Source organism: Arctopsyche grandis, chromosome 6 (assembly GCF_051622035.1).
Source record: "Arctopsyche grandis isolate Sample6627 chromosome 6, ASM5162203v2, whole genome shotgun sequence".
In the NCBI taxonomy this organism is placed as follows: domain Eukaryota; kingdom Metazoa; phylum Arthropoda; class Insecta; order Trichoptera; family Hydropsychidae; genus Arctopsyche; species Arctopsyche grandis.
Genome location: NC_135360.1, coordinates 33,304,543 through 33,329,693, shown reverse-complemented (window position 1 = coordinate 33,329,693; position 25,151 = coordinate 33,304,543). Strand labels below are relative to the sequence as shown.

At 38.6% G+C, this 25,151-nt stretch overlaps 2 protein-coding genes across 4 annotated transcripts; one reads left to right on the top strand and one right to left on the bottom strand.

The window, feature by feature from the left end:
• Positions 1-159: 159 nt before the first annotated feature.
• LOC143913888 (uncharacterized) lies at positions 160-8,625 on the top strand. Of its 3 annotated transcripts, none has more exons than XM_077433932.1 (5): positions 160-304; positions 644-2,960; positions 3,030-3,157; positions 4,140-4,691; positions 7,583-8,571. In XM_077433932.1, the coding sequence occupies exons 2-5, from the start codon at positions 864-866 to the stop codon at positions 8,481-8,483; spliced, it is 3,678 nt and encodes a 1,225-aa protein (XP_077290058.1). In that variant the 5' UTR covers positions 160-304; positions 644-863; the 3' UTR covers positions 8,484-8,571. The 3 variants fall into 3 exon arrangements, with proteins under 3 accessions (XP_077290058.1, XP_077290057.1, XP_077290059.1); XM_077433931.1 differs by having other exon boundaries at positions 163-304; positions 668-2,960; XM_077433933.1 differs by having other exon boundaries at positions 166-2,960; positions 7,583-8,625.
• Positions 8,626-15,429: 6,804 nt separating this feature from the next.
• Positions 15,430-21,324, bottom strand: Mcm3 (minichromosome maintenance 3). The gene is made up of 12 exons (XM_077432252.1): positions 21,141-21,324; positions 20,392-20,669; positions 20,137-20,311; positions 18,817-19,055; positions 18,504-18,737; positions 18,251-18,415; positions 17,979-18,177; positions 16,775-16,923; positions 16,390-16,696; positions 16,061-16,318; positions 15,835-15,992; positions 15,430-15,761 (listed from the first exon to the last, which is right to left on the bottom strand). The coding sequence occupies exons 1-12, from the start codon at positions 21,210-21,212 to the stop codon at positions 15,560-15,562; spliced, it is 2,436 nt and encodes an 811-aa protein (XP_077288378.1). The 5' UTR covers positions 21,213-21,324; the 3' UTR covers positions 15,430-15,559.
• Positions 21,325-25,151: the final 3,827 nt, after the last annotated feature.

Sequence of the window (25,151 nt, the reverse complement as noted above, 5' to 3'; positions counted from 1 at the left end):
AGCTATAGATTAAAATAAATCTCACGACGAAGCGAAATGCAAATAATAAATAATTAAAACAGCGACACGTCGAGCGAGGAATTTAAAATACGAAGAAGAATCGAAGAGTGGCAGTGGAGTCGCCGAGTCGGCCATTGGTCATAATGTGTTGGCCACAGAACCAGTGAGTATAATAGTATCGATGTGTAAACATAGGTACGATATAGAGTGTAGATGAGCAGGTGATTGGTGACTGGTGGCTGGTGACAGGTGCCTGGCGATCGCTGACTGCTGACTGCTGACTGGAGATCGCTGACCCCAGCTGGTGGGGGAGCGGCTGCTAGCCTCGGACTATGTCACGCCGACCGCAGCTCCTCGCCCTCACCCTCACCCTCACCCTCATCCACGTCCTCCCGAACGTCTAGACTCGCACTCGCACAAACACACACACACACACACACCCACCCTCACTCGCCATCACCATGGAGTTCAGCGTGCAGTGCCCCGTCTGCACCCTCTACCTGCACGATGGCATGAAGCTGGACGTGCACCTTGACACGCACCCCAAGGACCAGGTGATCAAAGCCCTCTGTGCCCTGTCGGCTTCCTCCAACAACAGACCCTCGAGTAGGGCCTCCAGTCGTGCCTCCAGCCGCCCCCCCAGCCGATCCTCCAGCCGCGCCCCCAGTCGCACCCCCAGCAGGGCCCCCAGCAACTACAGCAGTCGCACCCGCAGCAGATCCAGATCTCCATGCTTCACCAACACCAACTGTCACTGCCCCACCACCTTCCCCACACCCATACCCACGCCCCTGCCCACCTCTCACCCCACGTTCCAACAGCAATTCGCCTCCATAGCTCCTCGTCTCCCCAACCCATCTCCGATGCCCATGCAGCACAACCCGTCTATCCGCTACATGACCCCCGTCAGCTTCGTAGTGCCCGGCTCGCAGTCATCTTTCAACGACCCCACCAAAAAGAACATCCTCATAACGTCCCTCCCCATTACCCAAGACCCCACCAACAAGCTGATGACTCCCGTGTTCAACAAATTCCCGACGCATCAAACCGGACCTTTCCAACCCATGTTCAATCCCACACCTCAAATCATATACCAGAAGATAAACGATTCCGTAAACGGCAACGAGCCCAAGTACCAGAACGTGATGGTGTTCCAACCGTATTCGAAGCCCGACTCGAACAATCTGATGCAAGATTCCGGCTTCCAAAAGAAAGTGCCGGACAACAACGCCAATAGACTGCCCGGATTGAAGATTCTGAGCGACATTAAACTGGAGAATCCGATCGCTAACACTTTGCCGATGCTGTCGGAAGTCATCGATCTCACTTTGCACAATGTCGTGCAGGATAAGATCAAGACGGAGCCGAACTTGCTCGACTCGTATTCGCCGACTCACTTCTCGAACGACTCCGATCGGAGCTATTTGAGTCCGGCGGTGACCGTCGAGACGACCCTGTCGACGCCGAGCGCGATGAGTTCCACATGCGTCAATACTTTCTCTGTGATTAAGAACATCGGGAATCCGAACACGTACAAGTCGATGACTCCGGCTGCAGAGTCGTCGAATCGGTTGAATTTTATCATCCCGGAGATAACGTTGAGGGAGAAACCGGTTCCGTCGCCGAAGGCCAACTCTAATTCTAATTCCAATTCCGTCGAGGACTCTATCGAAATATCGTCGAATTTTATCATGCCCGATATAACTTTGAAGGAGAAAGCAATGCCTTCGACGCCTCCGATGATAAACGACGAATGTGTCGCAAATACTGCAAATATCGTTCCTGATATTACACTCGAAGAGAAGTCGTATGATGAACCTGTCAATGACGTACCCTCTCCGCAGTACGAGTGTCCAAAGACGGCCACCACGGAAATCTTGACCATGCTACCGATCAAAAGAAACATCTATACAAAGAAGACGAAGAAGATTTTGCCTCTGAAAAGCTTGAAGGATAGGATTAAAGTTGCGAATCCGTCGAAGCAAGACGCATCGTCGACTATATCGAGTCAACAGGCGGCGATAGACGACAGAGAGAACTTCCACCCGACCAACTTCATGAAGGACTTCGATGAGATGAAACTGGATAAGAATGCCGAGTCGCCGAAACCTCACACGTCTCAATCGGAATTGGAAGTAGTAAATAATAATTCAAATAATAGCAATGTCTCCGATAAAGACAGTCAAATATTCGCCGAGCTGTCGTCGTCGTCGTCGCATCCTATATACTCCAGTGATAAGAATTTAGAAAATAATTTAGATAATGTTCCTATGACGTGCGACGTCGGCGACGCTAGAAATTTTTTTCCCAGCATAGAAAATATGAAGAATGAAATCGCCGAAGAGCCGTTCTCGAAGCTAGAAGCCATGAGGCCCGGAAACGTGATAACCTTCGGCAACGTGGCCATGCCCACGCCCATCGTCGCGAATCTCAAAGACCTCTCTTCGTTCCCCGACTTCCCGAAGTCGTCCACGTCCGAGGTCGAATCAAAAACCAACGAAAACAACAAACAGATCCTCTCCTTGATGGACAACTCGTACATCAACGAGAACTCCTATTCGGCGACGTTCTCGAACGAAAAGTCGTTCGACACGCCGGAAAATCTACAGAAAGTCGAGTCTCACAATCGGGACGAATGGAACGGCGTCGCTCAGAAGGAAGAGTTTGCGTTCACAAACTTCATGCAGTACAGCCAGAACCTGTACGAAAAGATCGACGACTGCTTGGACGAAGCCGGCCAAGCCAACGTCTTGAATAAGGATTACACCGAGCTGTTGTGTCCTCCCGATAATTATACAGCGCACGCGGACAAGAGCTCTTTCTTCAACTCGCTCGGCAAGGAAAAATGTACTATGAGTGCTGCCGAAGCTTTGAACATTCAGACCGACGAGCAGATGCCGCCCAGAGGGGAACTGTCCGAGCAGGAGAGCAGCGGCGATATGGACGCTCCGTGGGCAGGGGTAAGCCTCTCCTCGACACACTCCGTAATGCGATTTAACGACGATGTTCACGTTTGTTTTATTTTGCAGATGTACCGAGATCCGTCGACGTTCTCCGACATGGTCGGATCCACTTCGTATAATTTGCTGGCGAGAGAAACGTGGCCTTCGGACGGATCCGATGCTGAAATGCCTCCTAGTCCTCATGAAAGTTTATTGTTAGTATTGTACAAATGTAATCTATGTTTACAATGCCATATATAAACGGCGTGCATTTAATTGATCAGTAATTTATTCAGAGCTTTTGATCAACGAAAATAACTAAATTGTCAGTAAATATTTCGAAACTATTGTTGCATAGGGATGGGTGGAGGATCCAAGTAAAAGACCTAAGTCGTTTCACAGCATTTATTGGTGATTAAGGAGATACACACACTGGCAGTGCTCCATCCAGAATGTCTTGATATCGCCTAAGTACCGCCTTATAACGGATCGGTCGCTCAGGGCATCTTCGATGTTTATTGTTTAGGCATGTACCCGGGATATGTATTCCCACGACACTCAGTCCCACGGTATCGTTCACTTCTGAGAAGGGACCAATAGCGGCCAATTTGGTGGCCATTAAAATCGCGAATACGCAATATTTGGCACTCAAGTTCTCGTTAGTATGATAGTGTTACGTAGGGGTGGGTGGAGGATCCAAGTAAAAGGCCAAAGTCGTGTCACAGCATTTCTTGATGATTAAGGAGATACACACACTGGCAGTGCTCAGTCCAGAATGTCTTGATATCGCCCAAGTACCGCCTTATAAGGGGCAGGTCTCTCAGGACATCTTCGACGTCTGATTTGTTTACCTATTGTTATGGTCACGTACTCGGATATGTCTTCCCACGACATTCGATCCCACGGTACCATGGTATAGGTCACTTCCGAGAAGGGACCAAATAGCAGCCATTGTTTAGCCTACTTGCACTTAGTCTAGAGATAATCCTTGAAACCAATTATAACGGTCACACAGTCTCTGGGATGCTACTCGGCCTAATCCTATTGCACTCGGCGGTGTACGTAACACTGTCATTCATTTTTTTACTGACCACTTTTATAAACTAACCTAATAATTTGTTGCCAATATAAACACCCAGATGGTATTTCATCAGGAATATATGTAGACTAGTTGTAATAATATTGAATGTTTTTCAGGACTGAAATTTATTCTGAAAATGTGACGATCGTCGAATCGGTGAAGCTTCCCGAGAAGAAGTACAAGTGTGGAACGTGCGGCATGGGGTTCAACTGTCCGAAGGAGAGACGCGTCCACCGAACGAAAGAGCATTCTGTCATGTCCACGGAGAAAAAAACCGTCAAGAAGAAAAGCGTCGCTCCGTTGAAGATAAAGGTGGAAAAGTCTTCGGAGGCCGAGCCCGTCACTCCGATGCTCATAGACACGGGTCTGATGGTGACCGAGTTAGAGTTCGCCAGCAAGGCTGACATCAAGCCGGTCAATACGATCGAGCCCGAGTTCGTGAGCTGCGGTGATTTGAACCCCAAGGTGGAGTCGATCAAGGTGGAGTCGGAGAAGAAGAAGCCCGACCTGGTGTGCGCCACGTGCAAGGTCGAGTTCCCCGATAATTTTCACTACACGGAGCATCTGAAGATCCACCCGCTCGAGTGTCTGACGTGCGGCAAGTTTTTCAACCGACGCCCCAATCTGCAGCTTCACATCAAACGCCACTTTGGAATCAAAGACTATAAGTATGTCGTTGTGTCGATACTTTGACTTGTCGCCGCTGCTGATCAGCTTGCGGCGCATTTATTTTTGTTATTTAATTCAATTGAAATTGGTTAGTCATTTTCACATTGAATTCACAGAAATCAGGGAATGTTCTATAGAAAGGTTGTTGTTATGAAATAATAATTTTATGGCTTAACCAATTTCAAAAGGTATGTTTACTGTTTTTATATAAAAAAAAATTGGTGCTACTTTAGTATGCGGTCTACCTTCACGTTTTTACTTTAATATGCGGTCTCAGTTCTCGTGTGTGACAGTGAGACTGAATAATACCGACCCTAATAACCCAATCTTAAAAGAATAGGGCCAACCCTAACTTAACGTAACCGAACCTGACCCTTAAATAAATAGGTGTTGAAAATATTGATGAAATAAAACTTAAAACATATCTTAGCAGCCAACACCTATTTATTTAAGGGTCAGGTCAAGTTGGGGTTGGCCCAATTAATTTAAAATTTGGTTGTTAGGGTCGGTATTTTCTTCTTCGAAATGCTTCGACAACATTATGGGGCGGCTGGAAAAAACAAAAATTATAATAAACAGGTCGTTGCTACGGTACAAATAAATAAAAAAATAGTCGACTCAGAGGTATTCAAAGGTAGATCGCATGCTGAGGTCGACTGCATACTAAGTAGCACTAAAAAATTGAACAAAGAAAAATTGAGATAGCCATCAAATATTTATCTATTTATAAGTGTGGACCATTTTGGCATCGGTTCGCTCAAGAGTGCAGTCGATCGTTTGCTCGCAGGTTTAAAAGGTGGAAGCAATTGCTAGTAAGTAATTTGTTCGATCACAAGTAATTATGCTTAATTAGTACTACACAAATAACACTGAGCAACAAAAAATCACGTTTTTTACTTACCGGAGTGTAGATAAGTCAATCTAAACTTATTTGACCCACTGAATTCGAAAATGGAAATATTTTTTGTTGGCTTACTCTCGTTGAAGAGATATGAGCGCTTACAAATATGTGCAATTTTTTACGGATTTTTGGCTTTTGCAGTAATTAATTCAAAATCTAGTATTGCTGTGCCAAAAGTCAGTATTGCTTTCAATAGTCGGATGTTTTTTCTATTGATTGTGATTTTTTATTGTTTTAAAATACCTATAATTAATTGGCTATCGAATTTTAAAAGTGAAAATATACTTTTTTCTGTAAGGTTTTGAGCTTATTTTGCGAATATGTCACTTAACCGCATTTATATGCATTTTTTATTATTATCTAAACGCTCAAGTTCAAGCGGTAAATGATTTTAAATTGAGTTAAAGAGTGAGGTTGTTTAGAAGGTATGCGTATGTCCAGAGCGAGATAAAGAATGGACAGCGCATCACTCCATCTCACTCGCTCACGTTCGCACGTTGGCTTTTGCAGTAATTAATTCTAAATCTAGTATTGTTGTGCCAAAAATGAGTATTGGAATCCATAGTCAGATGTTTTTTTATTGATTGTTGTTTTTAATTATTTTAAAATACGTATAATTAATTATCTAGGGAATTTTAAATGTCAAAAATATTTTTTTTCCGTAATACTATGAACTAACTTCTCTAATTTTTCAATTTCAATATTTTTTTATTTTATTTGAACTTACTAATTCGAGCACCTTTAGAGTAAAAAAATTGCACATTTTCTCAATCGCTCATACATATATAACCAGCAGCGTGGACTAGTGGTCAGCATATATGCTTTCGAACATAGTGATCACGGGTTCGAGTCCTACTGGTTGCTGTTGGCCAGACCTTGGTTTGTGACTCCAGGTCGATCGTTTCCTATCAGAGTTTGTCAATTTATCTGATTTTCATTGAAACGGTTCCAATAAATTGGGCAACCTTTAACCATTTCTCGCAAATTTCGAGTTTTTCACCATCACGAAATTTGACGATTTATATAAAAAAAAAAATGTATATCGTTTGTAATTGGCCGGAAAGGCGCATTGGGGTTTACCTGTTAGGCTTCTTGGTATATATTTATATATGTATGTATGTAAAATATCTCATAAATAAGAGCAATCCAACAAAAATCAATTTCATATTCGAATTCAGTGGGTCAAACTTAATATAGATTGATAATTTCCCTTCCGGTTATGTTTTTTGTTATTATTTGTGTCCGATCTGCCCAACTATTTACTACATAAATAATGACTTGAATAAACTCTAGAGCAGACATGTATAATACATAACAAAAAAATAGTAGCAAAAGTTCAAACAATAATAGAAGTAGTCACAAAACATAGTTAAATTTAAGGAGAAAAATTAAAAATGTCCTTCATCAACAGTCGGCACCAATATATACATGTACAAGAACCAGCCGTACATACAAAACATCCCCACGAGGCCCAAATAGAAGAGACTAGATCAAAATTCACTCGTACATTAACATGCAATTATTAAAATAATAATGAGCGCAGGCTATCAGTCAAATAGGCTAAAATATGAAAAATTTCTGTTCAAAATGACACATATATAATAATATACATACAAATAATATATGGGTGCATATTATAATACAGAAGATCAATATTTCGAATTGTAAAAAAAGCGAATATTCTACGTTTTGCACAATTCGAAATATTGAAATTGTATATTTTTAAATGTTCAAGTTCAATAAGCTTGAATTTAAATGCTTTTTTAGATTATAATATGATATAAATCTCAACTTTCAAACTAACTTTCAAAGGTGCTCAAGAAGAACTTGTGCACTAGAATTCCACACAATAGCTTCAAGTGGGTATTTGTAGGTTATCCGAGGGTGCTGATCCTTTATTGTGGAAGTTGTTCTTGAGTGCCTTTGAAAATTAGTATTTCTCGAGAGTGAATGGTACACGGTGTTAATTTGCTCGCCCGAACGTTTCAGATGCTCGGCGTGCGACAAACGCTTCATCACCAAACAGAAGATGATCGAGCACTACAACATCCACACGGGGAAGACGCCGGTGAAGTGCAGCCTGTGCGACCTGTACTTCAGACGGCACTCGAACATGGTCCAGCACCGCAACCGCCACCACTTTCAGATCAAGAAGAAGCTGCGCGACTACGTGTGCTTCTGCGGCGAGGTGTTCCACTCGAAGAAGAAGCTCGCGTGGCACAAGGAGATCCACGACGACCGACCCAAGGCGTGCCTGCACTGCAACGAGAAGTTCATCCACACGGCGTCGCTGACCCGACACATACGCCGCACCCACAACAAGTACTTCGTGCCGGACGAGAAGCGGAAGAGCGAGAACGTCGAGTGCACCGAGTGCAACAACGTCTACCTGAAGTCGTCGATCGAGATGCACATGAAGACGCACACGGGCGGCAAGCCGCACTCGTGCGTCATCTGCAACAAGAACTTCACCACCAAGTGGAACCTGAAGCTGCACAAGTGGACGCACGCCAACCGCTCCAGCAAGCCGTTCAAGTGCGCCCTCTGCAAGGGGGCCTTCATCCGCCAGGCCGACTACGTGTCGCACATGAACGCGCACAAGTCGGTGCGTCCGTACACGTGCAACTACTGCGGCTGCCAGTTCATCCGCAAGTACAACTGCCAGCGTCACGTCAAGGAGCACGAGAACGAGAAGAAGTTCGTGTGCGACGTGCCCGACTGCGGCAAGTCCTTCCACCGCAGCTACTACCTCACCGAGCATCTGACCGTGCACTCGGGCGTGAGGCCCTTCTCCTGCAACATCTGCGGCAAGGCGTCCAGCACCAAGTCCAATCACAACAAGCACATCAAAATCCACCACGCGAGGGAGCCCGTCACCACCGAAGGATAGATCCTTTCATTAACATATTATAAATATAGGTTTATTTAAAAAAAAAAAAAAATTATAACAATGTGATTTTAGTATATCAATATGTGTGTGTGTGTGTATGTGTGTGTGTTTGAAACAATGATCTCAACACACAGCAACATTTAAAAAAAATCAATAGTTAATTGAAAACTTATATATATATATATATATATATATATATACACATTATTTTTAATTAGTTAATAATGATTTTTAACAGTGCAATTAATATATTCATTATCATTGTGTAATTTTTAAAAATACTTCAGTGTGTCGTATGCCGAGCTGCATCATTGTGAATTTTGTCGAGGCCGACCCGCATGATGATGCAAAATAGTACAATTGAAATGACGTTGCAAGCGCCATTTTCTTGATCCCTTCGTGGACGCCGAGAATACTCGGCTGCTTTAAAAGTATCTTGGGATGTACTGTATGTATTGTATTATACAATGCCCAAAGTTATGAATTTTTTGCAATTATTTGTCCACGAAACGGTTAGTTTTGCTACAAAATTTAAATGTGTGTATAGAATAAAAATATATATATATATATATATATGTATATGTCATCGTTTTACATAGTATTGTTTGTTCTTTGGTTTTTATTCTATTCTTGTGTATTGTTTTATTTGAGATATTTGCAATGATACTTCACCGGTGAGGGTTGCGACTTATTTAAGATATTATATCACAAGGAATTTATCGGCGCTTGCAACGTCATTATTCTTCTTTCTTCCGTTTGATCAGTATGTTGTTGTTTCGAGGCTCTATTTTTGTTTGTTGTTATATTTTGTGTTACATTGTTGATCGATCTTTAGCTATGTCTCCACTTGATCGTCTTCGCCATCAACGTTCGCTTTCAATTTACGATACGGCGCTGGTCGCCACGCGAGCTATACTTGGGCGTAGTTCGTTTTTTCAGGATTTTCTGTAGATGCAGTTGACAGGGGTTTTCAATATAAATATTGTCGAGTAAGGGTGGGTTCACGGTCCAAATGAGAGGGCAAAGTCGATTCACAGCATTTATTCAATGATTCTAGAGGTGCACACGAAACTATCGAGAATAATCAGATGTGTGTACTTGCTTATAAAGGACAAGTTGCACACCACAGCTTCCCCGACCTATTTATGTATCTATTGTCTAGGCGCGTAAAGGTCTATTGTTTACGCACGCACTCGCCCAAGTATGTGAGAACTCCAGCGTATCCTTTGGTTCGGGCGCTTACTGAGTCCCGTTAGCCTAATCCGGGGTCTCTATTGTTCACCTATGAATGCACTCAGACAGTGGATACTCTCTCTCTCTCATGTTCCCACGTTACAATATAATATGTATTGTAATAAAATAAATCAATAACAATGTAAATATTTTAGCTAGAATCTGTCGTTTCCTTTTTTTCTCTGTCGGGGAGGTTTATACCTACTTTTGTATTGAGGCTTGTTCTTACATTTAACCATTCGTCTCCTAGAAAAAAGTACTTAGTTAACAGTAATTTCATACAAAAATAGTCTCAATAAACGGGCAGAGCCGGTACTAAAATGCCACAAATATTCATTGCAGTTATTTCCTTTCAAAGGATGCGAGAAGAATATCAATGTCTTGACTGGCGTTCGTCCTTCATCAGTCGAAAAAAAAGGTTCTCGCCCAAAATATAATATAAACTACGACCCAAAACAGCTCACTGCCTTACGGCGTATGCGTTGACGCATGCAATCAACTGTCCACACTTGTTCAACACCATTGACTGTGCCACTCTTTTAGTTTACTCTTCACTTCTTCAGAGGTTATATTATATTTTGTTTCCAAAACTTAAAGCGTCATTTATATATATTTTTTTTAGTATAGTAGCGGAAAATTTCAATAATATTCTATAAAATATATTATTTCTTCCGATTTGAGTGTTAGACGTGTCGTGAAAGACACGACATGGCGCACGAAAAGTTGCAAGAATACCATAATACGGTTCAGGAGTGCGTGCAATCCGTCGAAACGCGCCCATTCAACTGTAAAGCGCATGCCTTCGCGCATGCGCTACGTCCAACAAGCGCATGCGCTTAAGTTGCACGATAACTGATCAAGTGGGGACATTTTTGTCGCACTCGTTATTTAAGGGAATCTGTTCGGTCTGGCAAAAATTTCACAACGACGCTGATAATATTAGAAAATTACATACATTATTAGCGAGCTATGCTTAAGTAAATGAATAATCAATCTGTATAAATTTCTATTTGGTAAATATTTTTATTTCTGTCAAAGATCAATCTTGTATGATTTGTAGATGACTTTGTATATGTCTTACTTACATAGGTATATTTGTTGTCACAAAGTGTTCCATTTTTATTTGAACTTTTCACTATGAATTGTTTTTTTTTTTTTATTGATATGATTTTACATGTACATAAATATATATATATACAATTTTTTTAATGATAAGTATTATATTTCAAAAAGATAAAAATTGGTTTTGTTTTAAATGTATTGTTATTTATGTATTTTAAAAAAAAAATTGGTTGAGTATATATATATATCATAAATAGTATCTACGCAGAATTCGGCCAGTATGATTTTATACCTATCGCAGTCATGTTATGATTTTATTTTTTATTATATATGTAATGTACATATACTCCGAGTGCTCTTTAAATACGCCGTGTCGAGTATTCCTCTTGTGAATGCATTTTTTCTTTCTTTGTCAACGTAATTCTATCATGTCTAAGTAAATCGGAGAGCGACGCTTATGAAAGCGGACGTTTGTATTTTTTGATACATCCAATTATTGTCGAATCTAAGCTGTTTGTGTTTAAAGTTTGAGCTAAATGCTGCGCTGTCCCGAAAGTGTGTGATATGGCCGCCGTCGATTGATTGTAAAACTCTTTTGATGAGCACTCTTCAATCAGCTTTGATTGTGCAAAAGATTTTATATATCGAAGGTGGCTGTACTTTGTTTTTGTTTTCATACAATTAATAATAAGGCGAAAAGCGGCCAAAGAATGTAATTGTACTTAATTTTAACTACTGTTAAAAGTATGTGTGTATTCGTGTCCGATACCAAGCTTATGCGGCAGATCGTACTCGAACCCTCGGCCGATTGGTGCAATTTCAAGTTATGAACTTAATGTGTAATCAGTCGGCGGCTTGAGTTCGATTTCGATCATGTATGTGTGCTTTGAACTGACTAAAATGAACCCTTTCCACTCGCAAAACTCGCATTAGGTCTGGGTTAGTATGGCAGGTCGTGAGGCTAACCCAGTTCGCCATTTTGTTTGTTGGAATGTAACGCCAATTTTTGTACATTTCCCCCGTCGACGTTTGACATTGGGGATTTTACAGCTTTAAATATTATTTGACGTTTTTATATGATATATATGTGCATACTTTTAATCACTCCATTGCGCCAAAATCGACGCAAATAACCCGGATAGTAATTGATGTGCAATTTTTGAACATTTGTGCCACTCGGGCATCACACCTATCATACATGTGTTCATGATATTCGTAATATGTAATGTAAGTGTTGCTGATTAATTGCATCGTCGGCATTGAATGTCCAGCCTTTATTGTGATTGTATAGTTGTTTGATTTGTTTGCACATCATAGATTTTTTTGGCACGCATCCCTAGTGGCGGATTTACATTTACAAATTTCTGGGGGGGTGCTTTATATTATATATACAGTGGCGGTTTATCATACATTAAAATTAAGCGCCTTTTCTACCAAAATTTACAACTTACAAAATATTATCATTGTTCACATATACATATATAATTTCGAAAGAGAATATTTGTAAGGTTTAATGTAAGTAACTATGTAAGGTTTGGGTTGTAGAATCCGTGATGTTAAATTTAATTAAAAAGAAAATGAATATATTCAAATAAATTTAAATAGAATAAAACTATTTAATAAAATGTTTCAGCGGTTTATATTAAAAATACCGAGCGAAGCCGGGTAAAACCACTAGTAGTAAATAAATAATAATAATAAAAAAGGTTTTGTAAAATCCTAATGAAAAACTATATACTGAAAAGCATGGTAAAAAACGATGATAGCATTTTTTTTTACTGAAGTAGGGGCCTCAAATTCCAAATGCGTTTGGGGCCCCTCATTTACTTGATCCGCCACTGTATATATTATATACAAATATACAGCCCCCCACATTACACATACAATATGTGGAAATTAAACGCTGTTGAATCGAATGTATGATTAAAATAAACGATTTTCAACAGTCGCTTGATGACTAAATATGTGTGTCGGTTACCGAATGAAGAAGAAAGCCGTATTTGATGCGTTTTCGGAAATGCGTACGTGCGCGCATAAACGTAACTCCGCCACTGCGCATCCCCACATTTTGTATGAGCTCTGTGTCTTTTTAAAAGGTGATATAATTTGATGGTTTGTGTTGTATTTCAATTTTAGGCTTCTTGATATAAAAGGTACTGTATATATGAACTTGTTTTACAAAACGCGGTCGACTTAAATTTTGATGAATTTAAAAGAGCCAGAATTGACTCGAGTAGAAAGGGTTAAACAATTGCTTTGACGGGAGTCGTTGATTAGGTTTAAAATAAATTTACGACTCCGATTGTATTATATATCATAATAAAAGTATTAGTGCTAAAATATAAGGTGAAAATTGATCTTGACACAAAAAAAAAATAATACATATTTTGTTGTACATATATAGCTTCATGGTACAAATTACGTGACATAAAAATTCCCTTCATTATTTTATTATTAAATAATAATTATTTACTATACCGAGATTGTTGGAGCATTTTCAATAATGTATTAAATAATAAAAAAAAATATTTTTAAATATACACATACATATTAATTTCTATGTAAAAAGTCTGTGTCCGAAAATGAATTTTCCCCGTTTGTTTTTTGTGCCTTTTCGAGTCAACGATAGCGCAAATTTTGTCTAGTATTGCAAATATTTGTCGTATTGCTCGAGATTTTATATTATTAAAAAAAAATTGAAGCAATACAAAATATGGCAATCAGTTGAATTAAATATTTAATTCTGATCTCATAAAATTCAGTACCTGATGATATATTCTGATAAAAATCGAAATTGGTTATTTTGTGAAATTTTTTCATAGTTTAAATTTAATAAAATTAAAAAAATATCCAAATTGATTACCGTGTTTTTGATAGTAATAAAATAAAGTACTGAATTTAAATATCTACATATTGTATATTTACAATAGTTGATTGTTTCCCAAGTGAATTTATACTTTTTTTTTTGTTGTTTTGCTTTCGTATTGCCAATTTACGTTCGGCTCTTGCATTATGTAAAGGTCCCATTCACGCCGAGATCTGTATCGATACATATCAGTATCAGTATCAGTAGCGCGATACAAATCTCAATCGGTATCGATACAGATCTCGACGTGTATGAAATTTGATCGGTGTTGTCATTGTACGTGATGGGAATGCATGCCACTTTCAATTTTAAAAGATATTCGTACCCATTTTTATTTCCATGTTGTGATGAGTGACTCGGGGACAAAAGCAGCATTTTATCAATACGTGTTTCGTCAACAACTCCGTACTTTTAAAATGACAAAACAACTTTTACTAAGGTTAATATAAATTGTTTGAATTGCTACGCGTGTGAAATGGTTGTTTGCCATTGCACGCGTGTAGATATGTATCGTATACGTTAAGACCAGCCCTTGATTATTTTTACATTACGAAGAAATGTGTAAGATTACAATTCTGTGTAACTATTTTGTGCAATAGTTCAATAATTTTATAAAAATTAAAAAGAAAGTTTTATCCAATGTTGTTTTTGTTTTATTATGAGTATAGAGTGGGTTTTGATTAGGGCCATGACAGTTACAATACACGCTCCAACAGTGTTGAGTGCAAAAGAGCAAAAAAAATCTCCAAAGTTAACAAGAGCCATAGCGCCCCAAAATAATAATATGGGTTCAGGATCCAAATGAAAGGCCAGTCGCTTCACAACATTTATTTAATGATTCCTGAAGTCCACACAAAACCGTCGCTCGCTCCAGAATATCTGCTCTACCGCATGTGCATACCTCCTTATAAAGGACAGGTTGCACAGCACAGCTTCCCCGATCCGTTAGTGTGTCTATTGTCTAGGCACGTAAAGGTCTATCATGGCGAGTCTATTGTTTACGCATAAACTTGCCCAGGTCTGTGAGAATTCCAACGTATCCTTTGTTCAGGCACTTAATGAGTTCGTAATATTTTCATTCTTCATTTTGAAGAATTTCTCAAGAATAACATAATCAGAGCATAAAACATGATAAAAAAAACTGGCACCACTCCGCGTAAACGTTTACCGCCATTATGAAAATTTAATATAAGAAAACTATTCTAATCTCTATTATGTAGATTTTATAGAAATCTGTTTATGAAAAAAAAAAGCATTGAAATTTTTACCATTTTCATACAATCTTTTTCAGAAATTTTAACACCTGAAATGCCGATTACTCCCACAAAGTCCAGGAATTGAAGCTTTGATATATAAATTATTTCAAATTGAAAACGATTAGCTTTTATTCGCATTTAAAAGAATAGGTGACAGGGATCCAGATTCCCGTTTCAGTTCGTTATTCAGTTCCGGTTCTTGATTACTGTTTCAGTTTCGGATTCCAATTTTTTTTTCAGTTCCGGTTCCCGATTCCTTTTTCAGTTCCTGATCTGGATCTGGATTCCTGTTTCAGTTCCGGTTCCCTATTCCATTTTCAGTTCTAAATTCCGATTTCTATTTCAGTCCCAGATCCTGATTCCTATTTCTACTCCAATTCCCGTATATAAAAAAAAAAAACATTCGTTTCTGTCGATGAATATTTTTTTTTTTCGATCAAATAAATTTAATAAAAAAAACAAGTGAATGTTAACTATTGAATTAGAAATGTTTAAGCAGTTTAAAACCACTAGTTAAATAAATATTAATAAATAAAGTGACCATTTTGCAATTGGATTTTTTTTATTAAAAATCGTGAGATTACAGAAAATTTCGATACAAAATAAGGTACACGGTATAAAAATAGACGAAATTTGATTTTCAAGTTGATGATTGAAACTTAAATCAAAAATACAATCTCATCAGCCACCATCACATGGTTGTCTTCGGTCATTTTGTGCAGGGCGGATCCGACTTCGGAATGACCAAACTCATCGTGAGAGTACTGCGCGTTCACATACTCTTTAACCCGTGCAACGGGAAGTGACTGAGTCCGCTCTTCTTTGAACAGTTTAAACAGGGAGCTTTTGAACAACTGCAACCTATCAAATGATAAAACAAAATAAGCAATCCATTAAAAATTAACAAACGAAATCTTTTATATGTTTTCAATACCTTTCAGGAGTGATCGGTCCGATCTCTTGAATAGACGATCCGCTCGGCACTTGCTGATCGGCCACACTAGCAGTAGGAAGTTGTGCTTCGACCGTATCGACTACAGTTTCTTCAGAATCCATAGGATATTCGTAAGGATCGTCAGCGTTAACAGGCCCCTTCAAATTCAAATAATTATAATCGAGTCGAAACAATTGAAAGTGAGCGTACTCGGCGTAAAACTTACATCTTGCCTCGTGCGTTTCGTTTTGGGACGATCGGGAACTTCAGTATCGGAATCAGCCTCTGAATTTTCCCCATCGGAAGACTCTCTTCGCCTCTTCTTCTTCTCTTTTGCTAATACTTTTTTGAAATATGCAAATTGAACGAGTTCAATAGCAGCGTGAGCGTCTACGTTGGTAACTTTAACGCTGAGCCGACACTTTGCATGAGCTGTTGATAAACGGATGAGCGTTTCCAACGTCCTAGCCGTTACAGGTTGGGTCTGAAATTAGTTTGGGTTTATTTCAATGAAAGTTACTTTGTATATAGTGTGAACAAATCGATTCAATTTACCCTCGCTATGTCGCTATCCATCATATCCTGGCTGCGCAGCTTTGAATATTCATCGGCGATCACTTCCGAAGCTTCCGCTGTGAGTTTTGGCTTCACGCCTTTGGCGAGATGTATATATTTTTTCATAAAGTTCATAGACACGATCTGATCCTTTTTGGATCTCGTACTGCCGTGAAGAAGGTCATCGTACTTTTCAAACACGGGCGAATTGTTTTCTTCAGTGTCGTCTTGGTCTGGATTGTTCGTCGATAACATATCGACGGAAGATCCCATCGGCAAAACTTCCCCATCTTGCTCTTTTGGATTTCTAACAGTAACCATCATAAAGATAAACACTCAACTAAATATATATGTATCATAAAACATTGTATAGTGAAGTATTTACCTATATCTATGCATTCTTACGACATGCTCTGAAATCATTTGGTCGTGATCGCTTTCAATCATATCGAGCATTACGAACAGAAGATCGAAACGTGACAGGAGAGAGTCTTGCAAGCCGATATTTTCCATTGGAGTTTTGTATTGATCGTACTGTAAAAATATTAATAAAAAAAATTACAATTGCGACATCTATGGAAAATCATCAATTTTATAATGATATACGGAAAATTTGTGAGAAATACATTATTGCAGGTAGCATTTTATAAGATTCAACAGTCGAGATGCTAATAACTAGTCACCGGACCCAGAAGGTGCCGCGTATTGTTCAATGGTTGAAAATGCATTGTTAAAGGTTTGCCGAACCTTTTTTACAACAATGGATAGCACTGTGACTATCCTACCGCTACTAATAACACTGTTCGACAAATGACGACTTTTTTTTTGGTTCAGAGACGAGATATGACTTTTCTTATAGATCTATGCCCAGTGAACAAGAATCTGGCAATAAAAAATGTTGATTGGCTCGAGATTTGGAGATATGTATTTTTTAAATCGCGCGATTTTTCTATATCTTGGTTTTGTTCGGTCGATGTCTCAAAATCTGTCAATTTCCAGTTCAAAATAAATATTGGAATCTATAGTCGGGTATTTTATCTTTCATTTGTAGCACTTTTCAGCTTTCAAATCTCTCTTAAGTAGTCGTCCAGTTCAAATCAAAAGTCAAAAGTACGTATTTTCACTTGGGATTTTTTCCCACTGTTAATACTATTTTATATTGAGTTTTTTCTATTGAAACATGTTTATTGGGATAGTGTTCTGGCCACACTATTTTTCGTTTTCGTTTAAAAAGGTTAATTGGAAGTGTGCTTAATTTTAAATCGGTAAAATTACGAGCTAAAAGCTCGTACTAGTATTTACACGAATCTGAATTGAATTAATAGGGATAATATATTAAATTGTCTTTATATGAGAATTAAATAAAATTCCACTTAATTAATAAAATAAATGAATTTGGCCGGGACTCGAACCCACAACCTTTCTACTGGTATGCAATAGCCCAACCAGTGCACTAAACTTTGTAATATAATAAAATTATCATCATTGAAAAGATATTTCTTAATACTGGAACATTTTTTTTGTTATATATACTACTAAATACAATCTCAAAGACTTATTTTTGATGTTTCCTAATGTGCAACACTCACTCTTCCATATACAGGATTGGCCGCAGCCAAGACAGAGCAGCGAGCATTCAAACTGGCGTGTATTCCAGCCTTGGCGATAGTCACTCGTCCCTGTTCCATTACTTCGTGAATGGCCGTACGATCTATGTCTGACATTTTATCGAATTCATCGATGCATACAACGCCCCGATCAGCTAAAACCATAGCACCAGCTTCTAATCTGAAGATTGAATGATATTATAATTAATATTGCTGTATTTAGTAATATTTTGTATCAGGTTTTATCAATAGACCTTCGTTCTCCAGTTTCTTGATCGGTTGTAACGGCAGCGGTTAAACCGACACCGCTGGATCCTCGGCCCGTTGTCGGAATCGCTCTCGGCGCCGTTAGTAATACATATCGTAGCAGTTGTGACTTTGCAACTGAAGGATCGCCGATTAACAATACGTTTATATCGCTGAAATAAATACACAGAATGATTTAGTGCTCGGTGGGTTTAAATTAGTAAAAAATGTTGACTTGATGATAGTTTCAAAATTTAGTACCCTCTCAATCTTGTACCGTTAGTTAAAATCTTTTCAACGCCGCCCAATAAAAGACAAAGAATAGCCTTTTTGATGTATTCATGACCGTGTATGGACGGAGCTAAAGATTTGCCGAGCAGATCGAATATATCTTTACGCTTGGCTAGTTTTTTGCACATAGCTATATCTGCCTGGGATATTGTGAGGTTTGAATCTTTGCTCAGCTGTCGGATATTGTTCGCTATCAGTATAGTTCTGCAGCAGAAAGAAATGCAATACAATTTATGTATATATATATATGTATGATGGAAATAAAAATGAAAATTGTTTTTACCTAAAAGTTCCGGCCGTGAAGCTTCCCTGCTTCGCTGGAAGACATCGATAATTGCCGACGATTTGGACTCGGTCTCCTGGTTTACACTTATCGACCAAGTCGTCGTCGCATATCACGTCTACACTCCGTGGGAGTTGACCGGCTGGAGCTTTCTCTGGCATTTCTTGTATGCTGATGGTTTGGTGGTCTTTGTAGTGTGATAATCCGTATTCAGTCTCCAATAAATTACCGTCATCGTCCTAGGAATAAAAAGCGTTGGATGAAAGTCAGTCGAATTTTTACTTTATCTATGTACGTAGTAACGATAGATGAAGTTTTGTGATCATGAGAAAATTCGAACCCGAGATTTTGACTGATTCGAACTTGGAATCGATCACTGATCACGTTTTCAGTGTAGTTTGGGGATTTTTTGAACACCGTTAGTCCTATAGAACTGAAACATAGTATCGGTTACTGAAATTCTAATCGATATGACGTAATTTTTTTTCATATTTTTAATTTGACCGGAAATGGTACCTCTCCTTATAGGTTTCCTCTTTCTTTTTTGAAGTTTTTGAATTCAATTATCTTCCAAACCGCTAACCGAATCAGACTGAATTTTTTTTAAATGTAATAGAAATTATAAATTTTATACCTTAATATTTTTTTAATACTTTTACCTGAACCGGAAGTAGTGCTTTTACTCTAGAGGATCGAAGTTTTTTATATTTTTCTCAGAAACCTTTTGGTTTATTGAGCTGAAGTTTCATATCTAGAAGTTTAAGCTTAATATCAAGTTATGTATAAAATTTGGTAAGCATCCGTCAACCGGAAGTTGCAGTTTAATCTTGTTCGATATTTCTTCCACTATTTTTTTCGACCCTTTAAACATGTGTGCTCTTCACGAAAAAAGTCAAGTGTAATTTTTGAAAAATCACTTAATTGAATAATCCGGAAGTGTGATCTTTTCCTCTTAGAAAAATTAAAATATGTTGTGACCACACGATTTTTTCCACACCCATGAACGTATCAAGCTGAAAATTTATATTTGTATTCTTTGTGTACTAACTTAGAGCTGAAAAGGTTTTGATCAGAATTCGTAAACCGGAAGTAGTACTTTTTTTTAAAACAATATTGAATTATTTTATTTTGACCTTTTAAATTATTTGTATTTTCTTGATATTTAATGTGTATAACAATTATAGTAATTTTAAGTAATAAAAAAATTTCGTATAAAATCCGACAACCGGAAGGAGAACTTTTGTCTTGTGTAAGTTTCCCTACATTCCTCAAATACATAGATAAAGTCATGGGTTGGTCACATGCGAATTTTTTTAATACCTTTGTAGGATAGACAACGCTCGACGGGAAGGCATCAAACGATGTTAGATCAGTGTAGCGCCTCTCCATGATTTTCTTGGTTGCAGCACAATAGTGTACACTCCTTACAACCTTTGGTCTGACTAAAGATACTCTTGTGACTATTCCTTCGACGCATATTAAATTTCCGAGATACCTAAGAGAAGCATAGACGTTATGAAAGGTATACATATATTGGATAGAACCGTAGAATATATTCGGTGGTGTTAAGTTTACCTCGATGTGAGACTTCGGGGGGTTACATGTTTGTTTCCGAAGCTGCCTTCGAATGCGATGAAGAAATCCTCTTGCTCTTTGGCAAAAGTTGGGTCGACGGAAGCTACGTACTCTTTAAGAGCGGCTTGAAATGCGACTTGTTCTTCGAAAGCGTTATTTAATAAGCTCAACGTTCTTACGGGATTCTTTCTTCTTAAGTCATTGACGTTGACAACGAGACGTGACGATTTGTCACCGATCATTATTTTCACCTTTTGCATGTATATCCCTTGATCTTCCTATGTTGTTAAAAATAAAACGAGTTAATATAGTAACAAAGAATGTCATTTAGTTTGACATTATATTGAGAAACAATAAGAGAAAACAAATGTTCCAAGGATGTAAATATTGATGGTGGACGATCCAGGGGCTTATCGTTCAGTCTAATAAAAAAGTTATTGAAGGTCTTCATTCATTCAGACAACCGTGAGCTTCGATCTCAGTTAGTTGAGGTCAAGAAAGAAATCTTGGTCTCAGGCATGCAAGGGACGATAAAGGACCAAAACAAATATAAATTGACAGTGAGAAAGTCACAATCAACGACATCAAAGCTCGTCAAAATAGCCTTGAAACTAAGTCACGAAACAACAATATCAAATTGTAGGCTGTTTCTTAGTCGAGTGTGCAACAGGCATGCTTTGTCACAATTCTGCAATACAATTTTGAGTAGGGCAAAGAAAAAGGATGGCTAAATTGGCAAGATGTATCACCTCATCGTCGAGGAAGTCAAGGTAATCCCTCTGCAAGTCACGAAGTCGCTGATCGCCAGCCGCTGCGTCCATTTTACGCGGGAGATTATGACAACCAGTGCTGTCAACGTGCGAAACTGCGAATGCACTGCTTTAACAGCCGCTGTTAAATTTCTCACTGTCACAGCACGACATCGTGAATTCACTGTCCGAATAAATTATTCACAATTGTGTGCGACAATATTAGGTAAATCGCACTTGAACGACTTGAAATTATGTCGCTATTACGGACGCTATTAAGGTCTGACCGCACTAAGGTCTGTTCATACCTAGTCGGCACGTACCGACTTCAGCAGGTATCCGGCCGTATGAAAAGTATTCTTTGGTACATTTTGTATGGGTATGTTCATTTCAACCGTCACGTTTACGCCACGGCAGGCTTACAGCAGTACCCGACATTTCCTGTTCATACCTTACAGCAACATCCGTCTTTTTGGCCATCGTAGAGATACACACGCGAATTACGTGCGCTTAGACCTTTATAGTATCTTTGATATGCGAGGAAGAAGAACAGTCGAGAAAAGCCAAAAGATTATGGCTACATGCTATTTCAAAGTCACGATATGAAAAAGGAGAATAATTGTAGTAAGGCAACCCAATCCGTCACGTTGCGAACGACATCTTGCGTCAAAGTTGGTCGGAAAGTCAACTTTGTCGCACGGTGTCGTTATACGTCATGCGGTCGTCGCGCAGTGCGTTATGTTTCATACGATTTCATACAAACAATATTTGGTCGCGTACTGTTGTGTCGCGTCATATCGTTCGATTGCGCATAGTGCGGTCAGACCTTAAAACCACTTCTATTATTATAACATTTCTCTGCTAAAGCTACTTCTATTATTATAACTAGACTGCGGATAGAGACAGTGCTTTCTCCAGGAATCGGGGTGGTTTGGCTATATTTACAAAGCTAGATTACAAAAAAAAGGTTGGGCGAACCTTTTACAACAATTGAACAATAGCATTGTAGGCATATAGTACAACTCACACGATCTCATCATCGATCCTGTCCAAACACGCATAAACTCAAGGGCAACGATCCCTGTGACCGTGCCCGAGGAACAAAGGAAGAACACGCGTCTGTAAAGTCATTAACGCAGGGCACACGCTCGCGTCGTAAAAAGGTCGACACGTGCTTCTATACACGTGTCTTGGAAACAAAGGAAGAACACACTGAACCCATAAAACCACGAACCACGTCCAGGCGTATGAACTCATAAAGGTCTGTTCATACCTAGTCAGCACGTACCGACTTCAGCAGGTATCCGGCCATACGAAAAGTATTCTTTGGTACATTTTGTATGGGTATATTCATACCAACCGTCACGTTTACGTCACGGCAGGCTTACAGCAGTATCTAACATTTCCTGTTCATACCTTACAGCAACATCCGTCAACGTATCGTATCCGTTTTTTTGGCCATCGTGGAAATATACACGCGAATTACGTGCCATGAGTCTGCCGCTTTGCTGTTTTGGACCAATTATCGATAGTGACAGTTGACAGCTGTTCAATCTTTCGACATGGTTTTGGCGCAAATATTTAAAAAAAAATTAAATTTTTTACGGAAATATTTGAAAAATTTTTGTCCATCATCCACAAGCTCCTTATACAGTGTCCAAAACTCTCCTTCGGTTTTTCTATTTTTACTTTATCTATGTACGTAGTAACAATAGATGAAGTTTTGTGATCATGCGAAAATTCGAACTCGAGATTTTGACTGATTCGAACTCAGAATCGATCACTGATCACGTTTTCATGATCTAGAAAAAATGTGTGTGTGTGTGTGTATTTTGGGGATATTTTTAACACCGTTAGTCCTATCAAACTGAAACTTAGTATCGGTTAATGAAATTCTTATCGACACGTCGTTATTTTTTTTTCAAATTTTTAAGTTGGCCGGAAATGGTACCTCCCCTTATAGGTGTCCACTTTTTTTTAAGTTTTTGAATTCAATTATCTTCCAAACCACTAACTGAATCAGACTGAATTTTTTTTAAATATGATAGAAATAATAATTTTTTAAACCTAATATTTTTTAAATATTTCTATCTGAACCGGAAGTAGTACTTTTACTCTAGAGAATCGAGGTTTTTTATGTTTTTCTCAGAAACCTTTTGGTTTATTGAACTGAAATTTCATATCTAAAAGTTTAAGCTTAATACCAAGTTATATATAAAATTTAGTAAGTCTCTGTCAACCGGAAGTGGCAGTTTACTCTTGTTTAATTTTTCTTCCACTATTTTTTTCGACCCCTTAAACATGTGTGTTCGTCACAAAAAAATTCAAGTATAATTATTGTAGCAATGTGATGAAAATAAAAAAAAAATATTAAATTTTATAAACCGGAAGTGGGATTTTTTTCACTTAGAAAGGTTGAAAATGTTGTGCCCACTACTCTGTCCACACCCCTGAACGTATTAAGCTGAAAATTTATATTTCTATCCTTTATGTACTAACTAAGAGCTGGTAGGGCTTTGGTCAGAATTTGTAAACCGGAAGTAGTATTTTTTTTAAAAACAATATTTCATTATTTTTTTTTGACCTTTTAAATTGTTTTAAGCTTCTTGATATTTATTGTGTATAATAAAAATAGTAATTTTAAGTAAAAATAAAAAAAAATTACTTAATTTAATGAACCGGAAGTGGGATTTTTTTCCTCGTAGAAAGGTCAAAAATGTTGTGCCCACTACTCTGTCCGCACCCCTGAGCATATTAAGCTGAAAATTTATATTTCTATCCTTTATGTACTAACTTAGAGGTGGTAGGGTTTTGGTCAGAATTCGTAAACCGGAAGTAGTTTTTTTTTTTAAAACAATATTTCATTATTTTATTTTGACCTTTAAAATTATTTTTATTTTCTTTATATTTAATGAGTATGATACTGATAGTGATTTTTAGTAATAAAAAAAATTTGAACAAAATCAGACAACCGGAAGTAGAACTTTTGTTTTGTGCAAGTTTCCATACATTTGCGCTCAATTTGTATCGCTATCATAGCCATCAGTTCAATATCGAATTTTGTTTTGTAACCTTCTTATATTCCTCAAATACATAGATAAAGTCATGGGTTGGTCACACCCGAATTTTTTAACATGGGATGCACATCAAAACGCCTCCGTATTTTTTTATTGCCTTCTTGAGCTTCTTCTTCCAACAACAACGCGATTATACATAATTTTTCGTTCGATAAACGCCGAAACATTTTTGCTGACTTGTATTCTGACGCGTAGCTACGAATGCACGTGTATGCATTCATATTGTAAGTACTCGACAATACGACGTAAGCAATATTGCGCCGTATCGTCATGGCCTGTAATGTATAAGTAAGCCGATTTTGCCTTGCGCTCGGCCAAAGTGATGTAAGCTTGACGTGACCGCGACGTGTAGGTAGATATGAATAGAAATGTTATAAAATGACATATTTGAAACGGAGTCGTGCAGTGGTGAAACCGTGCAGTGCTGTTAAGTATGAACAGACCTTAACTAGGTCAGCGCGAGTACCCAAGAACAAAGGAAAATGCACACGACACACTTCAAGCCAGAAGGTATATAAACCAACGCAGCAACTTCCACTGGCAGAGTGAGCCTCTCACTCTGGGCAACAACCTTTACAAAATGATTGCTGCCAACATCACCCCACACTCAATACGATCTATCGCATCCTTCCCAAGAGAAAGGAAATTTCAGGTCAAACTCAAGGACCACATATCAACCCAGCGAGGCATCTCCGCTGGGGTACCCCAAGGCTCCATTCTCGGCCCCACGCTATTCAACCTGTACACACACAACATACCCACTCCTACACATAGGTACACAAACATCGCACAGTATGCCGATGACACTGCCATCTTAGCGAGCTCCGTCAGCCCCAAGGGAGTCTCGCTCGCCCTCCAGAAGTACTCGGGCCAACTGGTAGCGTGGTACTATAAATGGCTGATGAAAATCAACCCGGACAAAAGTCAGGCAATA

Excerpts from the sequence above, each read along its gene's own strand:
- LOC143913888 (XM_077433933.1), top strand. The coding sequence starts at position 462 with ATGGAGTTCAGCGTGCAGTGCCCCGTCTGCACCCTCTACCTGCACGAT. Across the intron at positions 2,961-3,029 it reads TGGACGCTCCGTGGGCAGGG|ATGTACCGAGATCCGTCGAC; the intron begins GTAAGCCTCTCC and ends TTTATTTTGCAG. Across the intron at positions 4,692-7,582 it reads TTTGGAATCAAAGACTATAA|ATGCTCGGCGTGCGACAAAC; the intron begins GTATGTCGTTGT and ends CGAACGTTTCAG.
- Mcm3 (XM_077432252.1), bottom strand. The coding sequence starts at position 21,212 with ATGGACGCAGCGGCTGGCGATCAGCGACTTCGTGACTTGCAGAGGGAT. Across the intron at positions 16,319-16,389 it reads TGGATAGCGACATAGCGAGG|ACCCAACCTGTAACGGCTAG; the intron begins GTAAATTGAATC and ends AACTAATTTCAG. Across the intron at positions 15,993-16,060 it reads CGAAACGCACGAGGCAAGAT|GGGCCTGTTAACGCTGACGA; the intron begins GTAAGTTTTACG and ends TTGAATTTGAAG.